The following is a 19635-nucleotide window of genomic DNA, read 5'->3' as shown; positions in this document are numbered from 1 at the left end:
ATCTCATCACTGCAGAAAGTTCCTAATGGAAGGACTAACACAGTAAGTGCAACTCACACAAAAGTTTTAAATTCCCCATGTCCAACGTTTCTGAAAGATTTGTGGGGTATCAGACCTCTTGCAGAGTTACAAATTAGCAAAGACAAAAATCAAATTATTTGGATTTTCACAATAGTTCTCAAACATACCCATCTCTGAAAGTACAATGGCAGGGTTTCCTCACTGCCTATCTTCAGCACATAAATATATGTTGTTGCAATAACAACTTACCAGACAGGAAGTAAAGAAAGCAAAATCTTAAGACTAATTCAGCATAAGTTATTCATTATGGGCATAAAGTCATCCCCTACTCAGCAAAGTTTCAAAACATATGATTAACTTGGAACACATGTTTAAATTCTTATTAATTTCAGTGAGATTATGGATGGGATATGGAAACAAATACTCTGCAGAATTGGATCTTATGGAAGAACAAGCTCAAGGAAATAAAGCTGCAAACTCTCCACTTCAGAATTTTACTCTCAATGCATTAAAATGCACACATTCCACAGAAGCAAAGGTTATCCATCAACAGCAAAACTCACAGGAGAGATCAAGACCCTGTCAGCTCAAATACCCACTGGAAGAATATACTCTAGCTTTATATGTAAGCCATGTTCTCCAACAGGCAACAGGGACCAGCACAAGGCCACAGATGTGTAGTTCATTGGCATGAAGAAATAAATTTAAAAAAAAAAGAGAAATAAATACAGGATGCTTCAGCCACTCTACCATTTCAAATGCATACTTGTCATTAAGAAAATAAGTGCTTTTGATATATATCAATATGGAGATAAAATGCTGGTTTTACAGAATTATTCTCATGTATCTTTAACACCATCACCCATCCAAGAGTGTCACACCTGCAGTTTTCAAGGGACTATGGCCAAAAGCCAGCTCTGACATAAAAGGTTATCATTGTCATTGAAAGCACTTCTGAGTCCTACCAAGGCACAATTTGTCCCACTAAAACCTGTGCTCACAGAAGTTGTGAACTTTGTTAATACTTTTCCTTTTAAGTTTTATTAATGATTGGAAGAAAGATAACCAAAACACACAACAATGAAAGAAAAGAATCAACTGAACACTAGTAAAAAAATAACCCATGGAGTCTTTTGACTCCATTCCATTTTGTGGTACAGAATCCGTCAGTGGGGTGTTTTACTGTTTGAGGGTTTTATTGTTTGGGCTTTTTTGATGTGTTTGATTTTTTTTTGTTTGGGTTTTTTCTCCCAAGAACTGCAACCAAGATTGATAGCTCCAATAAAAGAAAATTAAAATTCTTCCCTGAACAGACAGCAGGAACATGGGCAGCATTGCAGGAAAATCAAAAGCACAATAATAAACCAAATAAAATCTACATATGTGTATGTAAGTATCACATATTTTCTGCCACTTTCATTGAGCTTTGCAATTTTCAGGTGTCATAAGAAGATTGGCAGTGAAAATAACTGCAGAAGAAAAATATTATCATTTTGACCTGTATCAGTTATGAATCAGTAAACAAAACTAACTTCACAAGGAAAAGCATGGCCAACATGCCTCAAATGCTACAGTGCCTGTGTCTGGACCTCATGCCAAGAGATCAAATAAAAAAAACCAACCAAACCCAACAACAAAAATCTGTAAAAAGCAGAAAGGCACTAAAAGGTAACTTTCAAACACAGAAAACAAACCAAGGAGCTCTTAAACAAGTCATCTCTTAAGTTTTGGTTTGTTTTTTTTCCTAAACTAAAGCATTACAAATCGTGCTAATGTTGATATAGATCTTTTCAAAGCAACTAGTGGTATATGTCACCCTAAGATGTGATCGTAATTACTATGCTTCTAAAGAGACAAAAGCACTGCTTGCCAAGCTTGCCTGCCAGTATTTCTTCAAAGCTACTTGTTAGTCATTTCGACAATAACAGCTTATCTCTACTTGGTCATGATGTGCTATCCACAAGGCTCTTTATTTATTTATTTCAGAGAGTTGTTAATGTAGGCAAACTTGACAGTCTCTTGCAATATCTTCCCACAAAAGGGGAGGATCACATCTCTTCCAGGCAGCTGCTTGGCATTTTTTTATCTAATGGTCCAGCTCTAAATTAGCTACGTGCTTCACCTGTGTGTGTCCCCCCCATCCTATAAGGCTAAACCAGAACAAAGGTTCTACTTGTGTTCCCCATGACAGAACTCGAATAAATTATGTCTTGCTCCTGTTGTTCCAGCAAGCTGGTTAATTGCATTTGTTTCATATATCTCCAAACAGCCTGGTACATTAATTACATTCTGTAACACCAAGCTCCTCTGATTCACTCTGTCACTTCCACTGAGCACTTTAATTGTATTCCTTCTAGCTACATACAATTTTAAACACTTACTAATAATTACATTTCTACGGCCTGATGTTTGCAGTTTGTATACAAAGCTATCTCCCATATCGGTGGCCGTAAAGTTAAGGATCTTATGTTACAGCAAGAAAAACAGAGCAAGCATAAAACTATGACCACACTGATTGCCACAAATGTTCTATTAAACCCTTTCACAGTTAAAACTTCCTACTGCGCAGCACGTACACACATTACACAGAAATTTTCTTACTGAACATTAAACTGCAGAGCATATTACGGAACCGATGTAAAACTGTACTTGAATGTCTCCTTCTTCTCACCTATTCTACCTCCTTTCTTGCTAGGGGGTGGTGGAGAACCACCCAAAGCTGCCTGTGACTGCAAACAATAAACCCAGAGCCCTCGCCTGGGGGCTGTACAGTAAATGCTGGGAGCAGCTTCCCGAGACAAAGTTTCCTCTGACAGACATGCAAAACCAGCCAGGGGCCCAGTCATTAAATTCACCTCAAGTCTAAAGGACTGCTTAGCGTTGCAAATACTCAATCCTAGGAGCACTGGTGCCGGCACAGGCTCCTGGAGAATTGGATGCTCGCTCCTAGTCTTGTGCTTGAACTGCTGCGGCGCATCCACCGTCTGCGCGGCAGCACAGCGCCCACCCCTACTTCGAAAGGCAATTTACCCTTGCACTGAAGTTCTCGCCCTCCTAAACCGTACTTCCCCGAGATGATCATTTACAGCTCCCCAGCCGTTACTTAAACTCGAAAACCGCAAGAAACGCTGCAGAGCAGACCCAAAGGGGGAGGGAGGGGGGGCGTAAGGAAACCCACTCTTTCCCCAGAGGCTGTTGAGCTTCACGAAAACACTCCCTCTGGAAAGCCCGGAATGAGGGGGGAGACGGTGGGAAGAGCCTCCGGCCCCACCTGCCCGGCACGGCGGAGGTGGAGGGGGGTGGTCGGTGCCGCGCTGCCGCCGCCCCGCGCTCCCAGCCCGCCTCCCTCCCTCCCTCCTTCCCTTCCTGCCGCTCGCCAGCGCCGAACCAGGCGTTGAGGGACTCTGGAAACCCGCCAGTTCGCCTCACCTGGAGCCGAGGCAGGGCTAACCTATTTATTTCATCAGCTGGCTCTCCCGGTGGAAAAGTTTAACAATAGAAGGCGGCAAAGTAATGCCAGCTACGACAGCTCCCTGCCTTTCCTTTCGCGTTCCCGCTTCCCACCCCCCCAATAAAAGATTTAACACGGTAGTTTTTACTCTCTCCTCGCCACCTCAAGCTGACATTCTTCCATTCATGAGCTGCTTTCCCATTAAGTTAGCAGACGGGAAGGACTGCTTATTGAAAACATATATCCTCCCTCTTCTGACCCCTCCCTCCCCAAATATCATTTTATACCAGGGACAAACTTAAGGCTCTGTAACGTTAAAGCTTATAATGCCGTCCATGTGCTGTCCCAAATCAGATTCAGATGAAGGGGATTTCTGCACAGAAATGACATGTCTAAAATAAGAGAACTTACCATAGACTTGAAAAAATGCAAATCCGAAGAGCAGGAGTGGCGTCAGCAGACCCATTTTGACATAGTAAAAGCAATCCCGATCGCTTGCGAGACTAATTCCACAGAGATAAAAAAAAAAAAAAAAAAAAAAGAAAAAGGAAAAAAAAAGGGAAAGAAAAAAGTATCCAAAGCCAGTAAGAGGTAGGTCCAAAAGTTTTCAGTTTCCTAGCAGCTACTTAAAGTGGAAAGGGAAATCTTGAAATCAAAAGCTGCAGATGCAAAGGTCTTGAATGTGACACTTTTAGATCCATACAGATTAGAGCAGCGAGTGAGCTCCGGAGGCTTCTGCTGTGCACACACGCTCCTTCCTAAATTCCCACCAATCCAGCCCGAGCAGAGGAATTATTCAAGTGTGTCTAAGACTCTCTTTAGGATCCATGGCAATCCAAAAGCAAGCTCTTTCTTCGGAAGACAAGGAGAGACTCTGAGAAAGGACCTGATTCCTAGAAAGTGCTCCACAAACTTCCCGGCACTTTGCAGGAAAACCATTGGCTTGGTTCGGCTATCTTGCTTTCCTCTCGCCCTCCCCCTACCCTTTTCTCTCCCTTTCTCTCCCCAAATCAGTTCAAGCTGCAGAGTTTCTCACTTAACTTCCATAATAGGAACGCCCAGGCAATGTGCTACACGGGAGGGGAACGGCTTGCTTTCTCAGCATCCCCTCAAAAAAAAAAAAAAAAAGAAAAAAAAAAGAAAAAAAAAAAAAAGCCGTGTCCCCTACACCTCCCTCCTCCCTCAAAGCGGAGCGGGAACTGTTGGAGGGCAGGACCCCGGCGCGGTGCCGCTGCTGCTGCCGAGCGGTGGCGGCGGGGGATGCGGGGCGTGAGTGGGATGCGGGGAGTGCGGGGCGCTCCCGCCGCCACAGCTCTACCGGGCGGCCCCGGCGTGTCCGCCGCTCCTCTCTCCGCTCCTCTCCTCTCTCCTCCCCTCCTCTCCCGCCGCCTCCGCCTCCTGCCGCCGCGGACACACCGGCTGGCAGCGAGAGGGAGGAGAATGAGCGCGGCTCCCGAGGCTGCCTGGGGAAGGGAGGCTGCGGGGTGTGGACTAAACCACTGCGCTCCACACCCACGCGTCCCTCTCTCTCTCCTCCCGGGGTAGGGAGACGGGGACGGCGATGCCAGCCGGCAGCCCTAGGGCTGGGAGTCAGGCTCGCTGTCTCCCCTCCACAGTTGGGTGTAGGTGGGATTTACGTGATTGCTCCTCAGCGCTTCCCCTTTAATGGGCAGCTAATTTTTCGGTAAGTGATTTCATGGAACTGTTCTCTAATTATTCATTTTCCCCTCGCGCACGCATAACGCGGGCGGCTCGAGAGTGAGACCCTCGAAAGCATATTCCCCAGGGATTTCTCTGCTGGCCCGCTCTGTGGAAAAGGTGGCAAATAAAATAAAACACAAAACAAAAGACCGCCCGTGTCCCACAGAGCCTGTGGGACCGGCGGGCTCCGCCGAAACCCAGGAGCCTCCAGCCTCCCGGGTCCCTTGGATGCAGCGGAGCTCCCGCCAGCGGGAAAGTTTCGTGTTCCCCGGAGGCGGCGGTGAGGGAGACGGGAGAAGGGGCCGCCTCAGCCCCCAGTAACCAGGGAGAACAGCCCCTCTCCCCCACACGCTCAGAACAAACCCCGAACCACCAGAGCAGAAAGAGGGAGGGACACGAGGGAAGGAGCAACGCGGAGAAAGCGGAATTTAACGGCGCCCGGTGCCGGAGAGGGGCAGAGACAGCCCGAGAGGGAGACAGAGACACCCGGTGAGGGGGGCAGAGGCGCCCCATGATGGGGCACAAACACCCCGTGATGGGGCACAAACACCCCGTGATGGGGACACAGACACCCCGTGAGGGGGGCACAACCACAGACACCTCGTGAAGGGACACAGACACGCCGCTAAGGGGGCACAGACACGCCGCTAAGGGGGCACAGACACGCCGCTAAGGGGGCACAGCTGCCCGTCAGGGGACACCTACCCCCTCTGAAGGGACACACACACACAGACCCGTGAGAGGACACACCTCCCCACCGTGTCACACGCGGCCCCGCGGGGGGACACAGCAGCCCCGCGAGGGGACACACGCCCCCGCGGTGTCACAGCAGCCCCCAGGGTGTCACAGCAGCCCCGTGAAGGGACACACGCCCCCACGGTGTCACAGCAGCCCCACGGTGTCACAGCAGCCCCGCGAAGGGACACACGCCCCCGCGGTGTCACAGCAGCCCCACGGTGTCACAGCAGCCCCGCGAAGGGACACACGCCCCCACGGTGTCACAGCAGCCCCACGGTGTCACAGCAGCCCCGTGAAGGGACACACGCCCCCGCGGTGTCACAGCAGCCCCGTGAAGGGACACACGCCCCCGCGGTGTCACAGCAGCCCCGTGAAGGGACACACGCCCCCGCGGTGTCACAGCAGCCCCGTGAAGGGACACACGCCCCCGCGGTGTCACAGCAGCCCCGTGAAGGGACACACGCCCCCGCGGTGTCACAGCAGCCCCGTGAAGGGACACACGCCCCCGCGGTGTCACAGCAGCCCCGTGAAGGGACACACGCCCCCGCGGTGTCACAGCAGCCCCGTGAAGGGACACACGCCCCCGCGGTGTCACAGCAGCCCCAGGGTGTCACAGCAGCCCCGTGAAGGGACACACGCCCCCGCGGTGTCACAGCAGCCCCGCGCTGTCCCCGCTGTCCCGCCGTGCCCGGGCCGCGGCAGCGCCACTCGGTGAAGCCCGAGCGCCCCCTACTGTCGGGCGGGGGCAGCGGCCGCCCCCCCGCGCCCGGCGCTGCCTTTTGTGCGGCGGCTTTGGGGGCTCCGAGCTTTCCTCTCGTCCTGCTTGCTTGCTTTCTTTCTTTTCCCCTTTATTTTATATATAATAGATTTATTCTTTTAACCAGTCCTCCGCGCAAAAGATCCGAACAGTATTTCTGCAAAATGTACACGGCTCCCCCCCTCCACACACACACATAAAAAATGGTCCGCGAGTTAATTCTTCCTTGATTCTTGTGTGCAGTCAGTGACAACTATTTTACCGTCGCCAAACGAGACACTGTTTTTTTTTTTTAAGTGTCTGAGAGAATTATTGGTATTCCATACAAAGCCAAGATGAAAACTCCAAAGCCTCTTTATGCAAATCAGGGAACGATGTCCCCTTATACTCACAATCTGCCCTGCAGATAAATACTATAGAATAATAGAATGGCCTGGGCTGGAAGGGACCTGAAAGATCATCTAGTTCCAAACCTCCTGCCATAAGCAGGAACACCTTCCACTAGACCAGCTTGCTCAGAGCTCCATCTAACCTGGCCTTGAAAGATTCCAGGGATGGAGCATCCACAGCTTCCCTCAGCCACCTGTTCCACTGGCTCACCACCCTCACAGTAAAGAATTTTTTCCTAATGCCTAAGCTAAATCTACTTTCTTTCAGGTTAAAGCCATTCCCCTTGTCCTGTCACTACATGCCCTTATCAAAAGTCTCCCTCCATCTTTCTTGTAGGCTCCCTTCAGGTACTGGAAGACCACATTTAGTGGGCAAAGTCTTCTCTTTTCTAAGCTAAACAATCCCAATTCTCTCAGCCTTTCTTCATAGCAGAGGTGATTCATCCCTCTAATCAATTTACTGATCTCCTCTGGTTCACTCCAACAGATCCATGTCCTCCCTGTGCTGGGGACCCCAGAGCTGGAGGCAGCACTGCAGGTGGGGTCTCAGCAGAGCAGAGCAGAGGGGCAGAATCCCCTCCCTCCCCTGCTGGTCATATATTGCTACACCTGAAGACTAACTGATGAGGAAGGCTACAATTAAAGCTAATTAGGGTCAGCTGATCAAAAGGGTGAGCTTTGTCAGTTTACTTGTGAATTGGCAAAACAAGAAGACCATGACTATCTGACGACAGTCTGTGTAACATACATGAAATATTAAAGAAAAGTTTCCTTTGTAGTGGACATTTCAAATACACAGTGTTAGTGAAAATGCTTGTTTATAGCTAAGTTTTAAATGGGAAACAGCTACACACTGTACAGTCATTTTTCTGCTTCTCAAATAAATTTAAGATAAATTTAATAATTGCTGATGTAGACCATAACACTTTGTAGATACATGCAGTCTTTGAAACCCTTAGGTACAGAGATACCTGTAGAAGAGTATAATGACTCATATAAACATTCTCAGGGAAATCAATGGATTATCCATTATAACTGCTACTGTTTTATTCATTCACTTCTGTAGAATATCACTTTTAAACTATTAAACACTTTGCAAAACTTCAAAAAGTTTCAGCCAATTTTAATCAAGCAATTTCACTAATAGATTTTGCTCATATGTATTTCACTGATTTAGGGTTTTTTTTTTGAGAAGAGTTAACTGTTCCTCAAAATAAAATAAAAGGTCATCCAAAGACATCTGGAACATTACAGAAGAGCTTCACATGTGTTGTGTCTTACAAGCACAGGACATGTCACAGACCAGAGCCACTGGCCTGTGGGCAGTGTTCTCAGGACAGTGTTTGCTTCCATTATAAGATGAGATCCAGATACTGGAATAAAAAAAACATATGCTTGTCTCTCTGGTCTTTCAGTACCCTCCAATGAACACGGCCAACAGGACAGGTGTTCTCTGCTTGAACAGCAAAGTCTGTACAGAGGAGCTGAATGTGCCAGCTTTTTGTTTGGCTATGAGCAATATGCCACCTGATTAAACACTTGGGTGAGCAGGATGAGGAAAGGATATGTCAGTGTTGGGGCACATAAAGCTTCAGTTCAAAGAGTATTGTCGAGGAGGAACTTTAGAAGAGGGAAATGGCACAGTAAGATTGCCCTGATTCACACTGAGGTCAATCATCAAATGAGGAAGGACTAATTTGGAAAAACAGGGGTGAGATCAGGTGTGTGCCAGTGGTAGAAGTAAAGGTTTCATTGCTTTCCCAGTCTGATATTTCATGTCTTTGTTTCCTAGACTTATAGATCTGCATTAAAATACATATTTAGTATATGAAAGATCAGATGCAGTGTTTAAAGAACGAAGCATCGCCCTCTCTTCAGGTGAGCTCTGCCATTCACAGGGTTTTTCTTCTAAACCAACATTGCCATGTCTGGTGTTACATATGTATATAACATACCCTCTTTCCTGGTTGCCATAAAAACCACTTGTTATATTCTCCAAGAAGAAAGGTTACATTGAGGTGGATCATATAGAATTTCTTATGGATACCAGAAGTACTCACCCAGGGAATTGCTGAAAGTGAATAGGGATCTTCAATATCAAAAATATATATGTGGTGTGATGACCAGGTAATTTAAATGTAGGCAACTAAGTTAAGTTAGGAGGCTGGTCTTTCTAGGCTCTGGAACAGAGCAAAAGGTGGATCCAGAGGATAATTCAGAGCATGTAATGCTGGGCAACTTCAGAAACACAAAAAAAAAAAAGGAAAAAAATGGCAGTGAGCATGGACCTTCCCAGAGAACAGACTTGTGTCTTCCTCTGTGCTTTTCTGTTCCAGGTCACTGGGTTCTGATGTCATCTGACCATTGAATACATGATGAGAGAAGAGAATTTATAGATTTTAATCCTTATAAATGCTGAAGCATGATTATTATTCCTGCTACAATCAATAGGGTCTTCCACAGGAAGATTGTACACCAGAGGTAAATCAGGAACTGAATCCAGGAAAAGACATGTTGTTAAAACAGTGTAAGTGCTGTGGCTGGATCTGTCTCACAAAGCCCCCTGAAAAGGAGCTTTTCTGCTGTCCCTGGCTACATCAATTCTGACTAATCTACTTTCCTAGAACCACTCTTGTGGATTAAAAAAAAAAAAAAAAAAAAAAGGGTGATGGAAGCACGTGCTTGTCTCTCTGTCTCACAGGTGTCTCTTACTTGCAGCACAGAGGGTCACCTTCTGCTTCAACATTAAAAATTCCTCAGTTGTGGCATCTGACTTCAGAGTGTTCCTCTGGAAATACCAATCAAGCAACACTAAGAACCCTATTTTGAAATACCCTTAGTTTGCTAGACTGTGTTAGTATGTCTGCACAAATTTTAATTACTAGTACAGCTACAGTGCTTACTGCAATTATAAGAATGATCTATACTGTTGGTAAGATAAATATTTGGTAAATTAAGTTATTGCAAGTTTTTTACTGTACATCATATGCTCAGTTTAGGGTTTAGCTCATTAAATAAGTGAGAACTGGTAAGAGAAAGATGGTACAGTTTTTTGACAATCTTTAAAATAGCCTCACCTGAAATAAATTCTGCTTGATTATTTTGTTTTTAAAAGAGTTTCAGAGCAGGTAATAAACAGAAATATTTGCATTATAGATATAATATTACTATGTAAAGATTTTGTACATCCTATTATCCCTTTGTTCTATGAATGTGCATTTATCACCCACTAAAAAAAAAGAAAAAGATACAGTGTCTTTTCCACTTTGCAGTTTGGTCAAAAATTTAAGAAAGCAGAAAGACAATTTGTAGTTAAAAAAGAATTTGAAAATGGATTATACATAAAACCAGGGTCAATTTTTTTCCTTTCTGGGGCAGAATGGGGAGTAGAAAGGAAGCTTCTAGTTGTGGCACTCACCAAAAATGGGTAAGTTTACTGCCATGCAAAACATAGGTCTGTGTTTTCCTGTGGAGTAAAAGATGGCAGCACACCATCCTTTCAGATACCTGGAGCTGCCATTACAGAGAGCAACAGCATCTTTGCACTAGGGGGTAAGAACAGCACATGTTAGAAATACATCTGTGACACACTGCAGGAGTGGCTGGAACTCAAAACCCGCAGTGTGAAGAGTAGAGGACCCATCACAGTCACAAACTGTGACCAAAGTTGTTTCAAAGCTGCTGGATTTTGTGCAGACTTGCAAAGAGCAGGTGGAACCAGACTCTTTTCAGAGTGCCCAGGGATGGGACAAGAGGCACTGGACACCAGCTGGAATGTGGGAGGATTCCAGTTAAAGGTCAGGAAACAGCATTTTCAAACAGGTGCCTGAGGAATCACTGTCCCTGGAGGTATTCAAAACTTAATTGGACAGTGCCCTAGACATTGAAGGTGGACCTCCTTGGAGTTAGATGAGAGAATCCCCAGAGGTTTCCTCTGAGCCACATTTTTCTAAGGTTCTATGATTCTATGAGTGGCAATACTGACAAAGTTTTGATCACATAAATGTACTTTATTTAACACCAAACACCGAGGTTTCTTAGTAGAAATTTATATGCTAGGGTGTTCAGTAGCACTCACTTCTATTATAAATTACATAAAACTGCACACACGAGCTATAAATAAAAAGATGGCTTGATCTTGCTCAGATTTAAGCCATTCCTGCTGCAACACTAGGAGCCTTCATTGAGAGACTCCTATACAGGCTGAACAGCCAACATTACATGACCAGAAGAGCGTTCCTTGCTCTCTTGTGATTGGAAGTGCTTTTTTTTCCAGCTGCAGTATCTAAAATTAATAGCCTTTCTACCAATTGCAGTAGGCTGCACATCAAGTTATGGCTGTCTCCACCCTGGAGACTGTAGCATGAGTTCATAATTTGCAGCAGGACACACTGCATCCCTTCCAGTCCTTCCACTGACTGTGTCTAGTTAGCCTTGTCCACGCCAGGAATTTCCTCTTACACACTCATATTTTCACAGTGATATTTCTTAACCTCTCCCATTTGTAAGGGTTGTGATTGTGCCTGTCTGCTGCATCAGGAACTTCTATTCACTCTCTTATATCCAGAACTCCATGTAAGTTATGCAATTCTTAGTCTAATGAAGGAAAAGTCAATTACTTATTAAGATGAAGGCACCAGTTAAGGAATAAAGTGCTAATCTATGCAAATAAGGACATCAAAGACACATTCTATCAAATACAAATAAAATAAAATTCCAAGAGTAATTTAGTTTATACTTTTGATAATGTGGTCCTCTATCTGGACATTCATTTTACTTAAAACTAAACAAAAACACACCCTGTCCTAACTTGCACTCAAAAAATAAAACCATTCCTTAAGTGACAAGCTAAACTTAATTTTCTAAAGACAGTTTAGGTTTCCAGATGGCATAAGGTAGTCATTGTATCATTCAATAAAAAAATCAGCATTTAAAATGAATAACCAGAATATGATAAAACCTCACCCTGCCTACATGAGAGATGCAAAAGTGGAATTCTCCTTAGAAAAATATATTTCATCATAGTGGAATCAGATCAATTCATGTGAAATTATGTGTAGCTACAGCACCCTGACTTCCAAGGATCAGAAAATCAAGCTATGCAGCAACACATTTATAACTGTACACAACGATACAGAAAAAAGTCTTAAGCTGAGCTCCAAATTCCTACATAATTATATTATAAATAATATGTTATGCTCTCTTATTAAATGGCATATGTCACACTTTCCATAACGAGTGCATATTGACAGCCAACTACATTAGTCAACAATATTTACACTTTAATTACAGCTTTTAAAATGGAAATATGTGATTATATATGTGTGCATAAGTTAACGGTTGGACTTGATATCATAGAGGTCTTTTCCAACCTTAACAATTCTGTGATTTTATGATATGTTATGATATGTTAACACAGCCAAAATTCATAAAAGTTGATCCCTATGTAAATGTCCATTATTTAGATACCTATTTGTAGGTGGGCAAATATTCTTTACAACAGGTGGTGTTGAATTTAATAATGCAGGAAACAAGATTTATTATGTCATTAACAAGTCAATTTACTTGATAATTCTAACAGACACATCCAGGATTGTGTTACAATCTTAAATGGCTTTTGAATTTAGCTTAGGGTTTAGCTTATACTTTTATGGTGACTGTTTTATAGAAGAAGACAGACTTCCTGTGCTCTCTCTGTTATCTCTGGCCTCCCAAGTGTCATTGGCACAGGGTCTCTGCTGTACTGCAGTCCTCAACTGCAATCATATATTAGTCAAACCAAGGACCTGTAGAGGTACCAGAGAGATCCTGATTTATAAAGGTGTCAGCTCCCAAGAATCTGGCCCCTCAGGATGGTGGCAACCCTAACAGCATTAGAGGCTCGTGCCTGTTTCTACCAGGGGGTTGTAATGTTCCCATCAGGGCTACGATTCTTCTTTGCAATATGGTGCTGTCAACACAGCTCTCATCAGTTATACATATCAGTGGATTATTAACAATATTTGTCAGACTTCTATATTAGTTTTGTCCCAGAACAGCGTTGCCTCACTTCGGCAATAGAATTACATTTTGCATTGTCTCAAGAAATGCTTTCAAATTAGAATTGATGTTTCAGTCGTGTGATTTTTCACTGCTGATGTAATTTGGTTTTCTATCTAAATTTTTATATGAGTATATGACTTATTTTTTAGAAGTGTGATCCTATTAAAGGCAGCTGAAGCATGGAGAGTTCCCACAGCAGAACTTGGGCTAATACCTCTCCCATGCATGGCAGACTAAAAGAGTGCTCAAGACTCGCATAGATTTCAAAAGTAAATGGAAAAGAGACATAAAAGAAGAAAAAACTGAAGCCTCAGAACAAGGCTTCTCCTTAAAAAGTATGCATTGAATCAAACCCAAATGTAAACACCAAGTATCTTGTATAATCACTAGAGGAACTATCCTATTTTGTATATTTTGCTGTTAAAGCTATTATAGGACTTAACTGCTTAAATTGTATATAAAATCACCAAACTTTTACCAGGAATATATGTGGGAATGTTTCCCTCTATGCTGCGTGTCCTGTTATACTGGGACCAGCTGTGCCAGTACACAGTGCCTTTAAAACCAATAAAACTGTACATGCAAAGGGGCCAGCCCAGAACACAGAAACAGAAGCCAATGATTCATTTTAACGCCTGTCTCTGAACTGAAACACAAAATAGCAATTACCTCGAAGCTGCTCACTGCCACAGCTAGGCAGACTCTTTCACACTGAAAGCACGCTGACCAAACAACAGAAAATAGCTTTTTTTTTCTTTTTTTCTTTTCACTGTACAGCTTGGAGGACTGTGGCCGCTGGTGGAATTTAGCATGCTTCAATCTCAGACACCAGTTCAAATCTTGCCCATGATGATGGTGACTGAAAGTTATCACTTGATTCCCAGCTTAAATTTTTTTTGTCAGCCTTCTGCAGACGAGAGAAACACATTGCAAGCTTATCTTGCCCAGACAATCAGCAATAGCACGGCCTTCTAGGGCAACCTGGAGAAGAATGGGGTATTTTGCACTGCCATGGCCCAGGAGGTGCTTATCTTGAGAATGAAGAAAGAATTGGGTTTCAACAGCAGCTACCACGGTGAGATCCTGTAACCAGGACTGTGTATCTATGGACTTCTGTAATATAAATAGTAATTAAATCCCACTGCTGCCCTATTACCTGCTGGAAGGTTATCTAAAGGAAATGTGTCTTCCATGATTCTGGAAAAAAAGTTACGTAAAAAATTCCCTTTTCATGATTTCCCAAGGGAAAACCAAAACCAATATGTACTAGCTCTTTAATCTGTAAGTGGTGTGTCTATTAAAATGTCAAATTTAAAGTATGTGAACCAATAAGTGAAGTAAAGCCACAAAATTATTTTTAAGTAAAAAAGGGTAAATATCCCTCTGTATGAAATTCAAAACACTCTAGTAGTGACTACAGATGTGTGAGTGGCACAAAATAATGAAGATGTGTGCAGGATTTATTATTTTGTTGATATTTAAAAAGAAACAGCAGTCCAATCTGAAGAAGAAAAGGAAAGAGATATTCTCATCTAAATTTGCACAGAATTTACTTGAGAAATTTCCAGAAGTGCTTAGAGGGCTTGAATTCTCATATAACAAAAAAAACTCTAAAAGTTTTTTCCTGTACTCTTTGGAAGAAATAGCACAGGTGATTAAAAAAATTGAAATAATGCAGCAGGCCACCCAGGAAGTTTTTCCTTGGGCAGTTATAGGAAACTTTTCAAGTGATCTGTACTTCAAAGAAAACTGGCTTAAATTCTGATATTCTTTTACTGTTGACCACCATTGTCCTCCAGTGCTTTTGCAGGGATAGTGTAATCCTTATCATTTAATCAAAGAAGTAGTGACATGGAAATCTGAGTACCAATTTTTTTTCCTCCTTTTTTTTGCCTCCAGAAATCCATTTTCACTCTTTATCACGAACTATAGTGATAGGACAAAGGGGGATGGCTTCAAACTGAAAGAAAGCAGGTTTGGATTAGATCATAGGAAGAAATTCTTCGCTGTGAGGGTGGTGAGACACTGGCACAGGTTGCCCAAAGAAGCTGTGGCTGCCCCATCCCTGGAAGAGTTCAAAGCCAGACTAGATGAGGCTCTGACCAACCTGGTCTAGTGGGAGGTGTCCCTGCCCACAGCAGGGGGCTGGAACTGGATGATCTTTCAGGTTGCTTCCAACCCAAACCATTCTGTGATTCTATGACTCCGTTTAATTTCCCTGTCACGTAACATGGAGGTTGGTCAGTGATTGGACATATGTTCAGGTAGAAGGAGTTTGAATCTGTTTAATTTTCAAATGGAAATAAATCTACATTGCTCAAACGAAAAGTACAACATCTCCCGAGTCAAGAAGGAGCTTGCATTTTAACCATCAACAATTTTCAGTCTACCCTTAAACCACTTAAAATGAAAATACCAAGGATTATGTTTCTAAAATCTCGTGGATGCCTGAACGTATCAGGATCAGAAAAGTGTAAGCACACAAGCTTATGGTTGCTTAAGCCATGTCTTTGACAAGGAATATGTAGAAATAGTGATTTAGCCTTCTCTAACACCAACACAACAAAGCAAAGGGAGCTGTGTCTCTGGAGCTGGTGTCTGATACGTGCAGAGATGTCTCTTCTACAAGAAATGAGATCATGGATGCAAGAGTGGCACAGGAAGGTTGGGACATCTGAACTGCTAAATCCCAGATTTGTAAAGCAGTGACTTAATCCAAAGACTGCTAAGTCAAATCACAGTTGTGGATCAAATAATTGAGGAAAGTATTCCTTAAAAGAGTGTCAAGATGAGAAAAAAAATGAAATGAGGGCTGAGTGTCAGCCAGTAAATGTGAAGAACCTCTGGAATCTTATAAGGACGTCTTGAAACATCTTAAAACACACTGGAAGTTTTGGATTTGAATTCTTTAAGTCCCTAGAAATCAAAGCTGTATTAATTAATAACCACATTTCATACTGCAAATAGCAGATGATAGATGATTCCTTTATATAGGAAAAGTGCCCCTTATTACATTTTCCAAACTCTTGCTTACCATTTAACATTTTAGATCTACATCACATTTAGGATGCTTAAATCAAACTGCTTAATATTCTAGACTGACAGGCTCATTAAGCTGAACAGTAAGATTGCTGTCATATGCATTTCAGGCACTTACAGTAGGAAATTTTCTATTTTTAAATCCAAATGTTTAAAGAGAAATCTTTTTACTTGAAACTGTAGCGGCATTTCTTTTCTTTGAGAGGCATTACTGTATGTTTGACATCTCAGCTCTGATGATATTCTGGTGGTCTTTTACATTCTGAACTATTTCAGCAAAAGAGTAGAGTAACAACAGCAACAGCTTTGGTGTAGTAGTTGCCCATTCAATTTGTAATCTCTAGTAATTTCTGCCTGTCAATATTAGAAATCAACTACAGTAGCTGTAGTTATTTGGATTGGTACCATTGCACACTAACTCCCATTTGGTCTATATTATTTTACTACATCAAAATAAAACCCTACCAAATTTTATTCAACGTTAAGAGCAAAACAATTTTGCAGAAAAATGGTTTTTCAAGGCCAGGTTTATCAAAATTAGTCAGAGGTGCTTCACAGTGCTGTGTGGAAGGTTCATTAGTGTTGCAAGTCAGGATGAGTTAAGTTTCTAGCAATTAGCTTCTTTTGAAGGTTCTTAACAGGTACCTACTTAAACATCTTGATTTTGGCAGTGTACAAAACTTTCCCTCATGCAGTCTTTGATCTGGAGACTGAGAAAATAAACTAAAGACTGTTTAAAGGAAGTTTGGAGTGTTAAGTACTCTTCTTTTAGACCAAATAAAATATGCAAGTACAACTCTTTGAGTAGTGAGATACCTGACATTAGCAGGAATTAACACAGGATTTCTTGAGCAGCATGGCTGGGCTGGCTCAGAAGTTATGTTGTGTGTGCTGAAGTCATAACTGATGGAGAAAGCCAAGACAAAGGCCAGGAGACAGTGTAATGGATAAGAACTGCCATAAAAATCAGCAGGAAGGCATTTCCAGGGGAAAGGTAGGAACACAAAGTTAGGCTAGCAGACACCTGAGAAAAGAAAATGCTCCTAATGCTATTTTTGTTGCTTCCACAGAAAAGGAATCTCATATAGTCTTTGAAGAAGTTGGGAAGGGTTGAACCTGCTTCAGTGTCACCCCTTAAAGAAAAAAGTCCCAAAATGTAAATAGCAAATTTCAACTATTGGCCACATGTTTTCTATTTGCAGTAAGAAAGAAAAGAATAAGGATTTTGGCAAATATTTTATCAGAGTATCAGATCTCTACACTAAATTCTACTCCTAGGTTACAACAGCAGCTGACAAAACCACTTTGCTTCTTCTGTTGTCTCCTGAGGAAATATGATTGCAAAGCCTGTTCAAAGAATCTATTTGTAGATCACTACCTTGACCATTTTTTCCCTAATTATATGTAAGTCAAAATTGTAATATGAATAGTAGTCAAATCTCATTGACACCACAACACACTGTTGTTCCTACAGCTGATCTGGTTTTTTCTGTCTCCCTCTCCCTTTCTTTGTCGAGGTCCAGCTGAGAGGCAGAGTTCAGCTGAATGACTGCACTGCTTTGGAGGTTGGCCAGATGGTTTAGCTGAGGCTACCAAGGGACTCCAAGATAAAACATCTGACTTACTTTCTACTCCTGTATAAATTTGTTTCTTTGAATATTGCATAAAAAAGGAGTTATGATGCTATTTTTATTGATGCAACCATGAACAATGATATATTTGCATTCCTGTGTACGATACAGGACTTTGGAGATAATGTTGCCATTTCTCTTATGATCAAGTTTCAGAACTGAGACTCACAGCCATACATGATTCATTTGGGTTCATCCAAATATTATTTTCTTTTTCAATAAAAACAGTCTAGAATTCCTGTAATTGGTGATTTGGATTTGTTTTCATAAGAGACAGAGACTAAAAAAAAAATTCTGTTAAAAAAATCCATTGCCAGTCTGAGTAATACTGCTCTGTCTACTTATTTTGGCTCTTTTTACTCAGTGTAAGGTTGCATACTGAAGGCATTTCCTCTGAAAGTTAAAAAGTGAGGTCACTGAAACAATTGTGATAAGATATTCTTTCTGTAGCTTCTGAAATTAGATATGTCTGTCTTATCTTCATGTTTGATTAATTCCACTACGATAGAGTCATCTCTTGTTTTCATATAAGCTCCTTTCAGCTCCATTTAACTCCTTCCTTTTTAGTTTACAGAAAGGATAAATCTTTTTAGAGAATAATCAAAAGAAACCATTTAGTTTAAACAGATACAAACTCTAGCATTACCAGATATGACTCATCTTATTTCCAACAAGAAGCAACTACCTCGAGATAACTAAGCACAGTAACTTTTGGCTAGCATAGTCTGTATGAAGTAAAGCACTCACTGCATATTAAAAAAATGCTTTAAAATATGAAACCTTTACCAGTTTTTAACATAAATAATTTTTCTTTTTCCACCGTTAGTCTAATTTAAATTATACCAAGTAATACCTTTGAGGAAAAATAAAATATATCTGAAAATTTCAAGACTGGTCTAACGTGTGAAACAAGTCTGCTCAGCAAGAAGAAAAGTTCGGGAAAATTGTGACTTGGGATTCAAAGTTTTGAATCCTGCCCTCTAACTTCAGTGTTCTTTGTTCTCTATAATACCAAAACATGAAAAATCTAGCTGAAAATAGGAATAGGTCTTGCATTTCATAAATATATTATCATCCAACTGGGGGATGGACCTGAAAAGCAAAATTTGCATAGTCTGGCTTTGATTCATGGATAGAAGGAAAACTTTAATATTGCATGATCCCACAACAACCTTTGAGATGTTCCAGGGAAACTGTCAATAAAAATGGAGTACTGGTTATGTATCACTCACAGACAATGAAGAGATGTAATCTCTAATACACTGTGATCTTCTGTGTGCACATCCTATAAATTTGAGACAAACCTACAGATGTCCCTGCACTAGAAATGAGTTACACTCTGTTACTGGTGGTGTTATGCCCTCACTTTCCATAGACATATGTGTGTATGTGTTTCACAGAATCACGGAATATGCTGAGCTGGAAGGGACCCACAGGGATCATCAAGTCCAACCCTGCACAGGACCCTCCCCAAGGGTCACACCATGTGCCTGAATATCATCCAAACCCTTCTTGAGCTCTGTCAGACTTGGTGCTGTGACCACTTAAACAGCTCACCTGAACAGAACTAGCCTTGGCTAAATTAAGAAAGCACATGGCTCTGGTAATAGTCACACCTTGCACATTGATTTTGGATTTCCTGATTCATTTATTTTAAAAATTATTTCCTCAACATCTTCATGGTCAGAAGAACTGGAAGGGGAAAAAAAAAAATTACATGCCTTCGCTAAGTGTTTCCTGTGGTGTACTTAAAAAAACTCATTCATTTTTCTTGTATATTCTTATGACCAAGTTTTAAAAAATCTAGCCTGCTAAAAATGAAGTAAAATTAAAGTACTAACTCTCACAAATGTTGTTCCAAAGGAT

At 42.1% G+C, this 19635-nt stretch overlaps 1 protein-coding gene and 1 long non-coding RNA gene across 6 annotated transcripts in view; one reads left to right on the top strand and one right to left on the bottom strand.

Annotated features, from left to right (window-relative positions):
- Nucleotides 1–19635, bottom strand: part of ROBO2 (roundabout guidance receptor 2) — a 1041091-nt gene that overhangs the window by 442364 nt on the left and 579092 nt on the right. Inside the window, exon 1 of one of the 5 annotated variants that reach the window (XM_064643003.1) lies at nucleotides 3884–4830. The exons of the other annotated variants lie outside the window; for them this stretch is intronic. Within the exon in view, the coding sequence (XP_064499073.1) occupies nucleotides 3884–3938 (55 nt within the window). The 5' untranslated portion in view covers nucleotides 3939–4830. Of the gene's footprint in view, nucleotides 1–3883; nucleotides 4831–19635 lie in introns of those variants that run through there. 5 annotated transcript variants of the gene reach the window in all.
- LOC135407721 (uncharacterized) lies at nucleotides 6518–9809 on the top strand. Its single transcript, XR_010426988.1, has 2 exons — nucleotides 6518–7728; nucleotides 9394–9809. It is a non-coding gene; the product is annotated as an uncharacterized LOC135407721 (long non-coding RNA).

Source organism: Pseudopipra pipra, chromosome 2, assembly GCF_036250125.1.
Source record: "Pseudopipra pipra isolate bDixPip1 chromosome 2, bDixPip1.hap1, whole genome shotgun sequence".
Taxonomy (NCBI): domain Eukaryota; kingdom Metazoa; phylum Chordata; class Aves; order Passeriformes; family Pipridae; genus Pseudopipra; species Pseudopipra pipra.
This window is presented reverse-complemented; position numbering and strand designations above follow the sequence as displayed.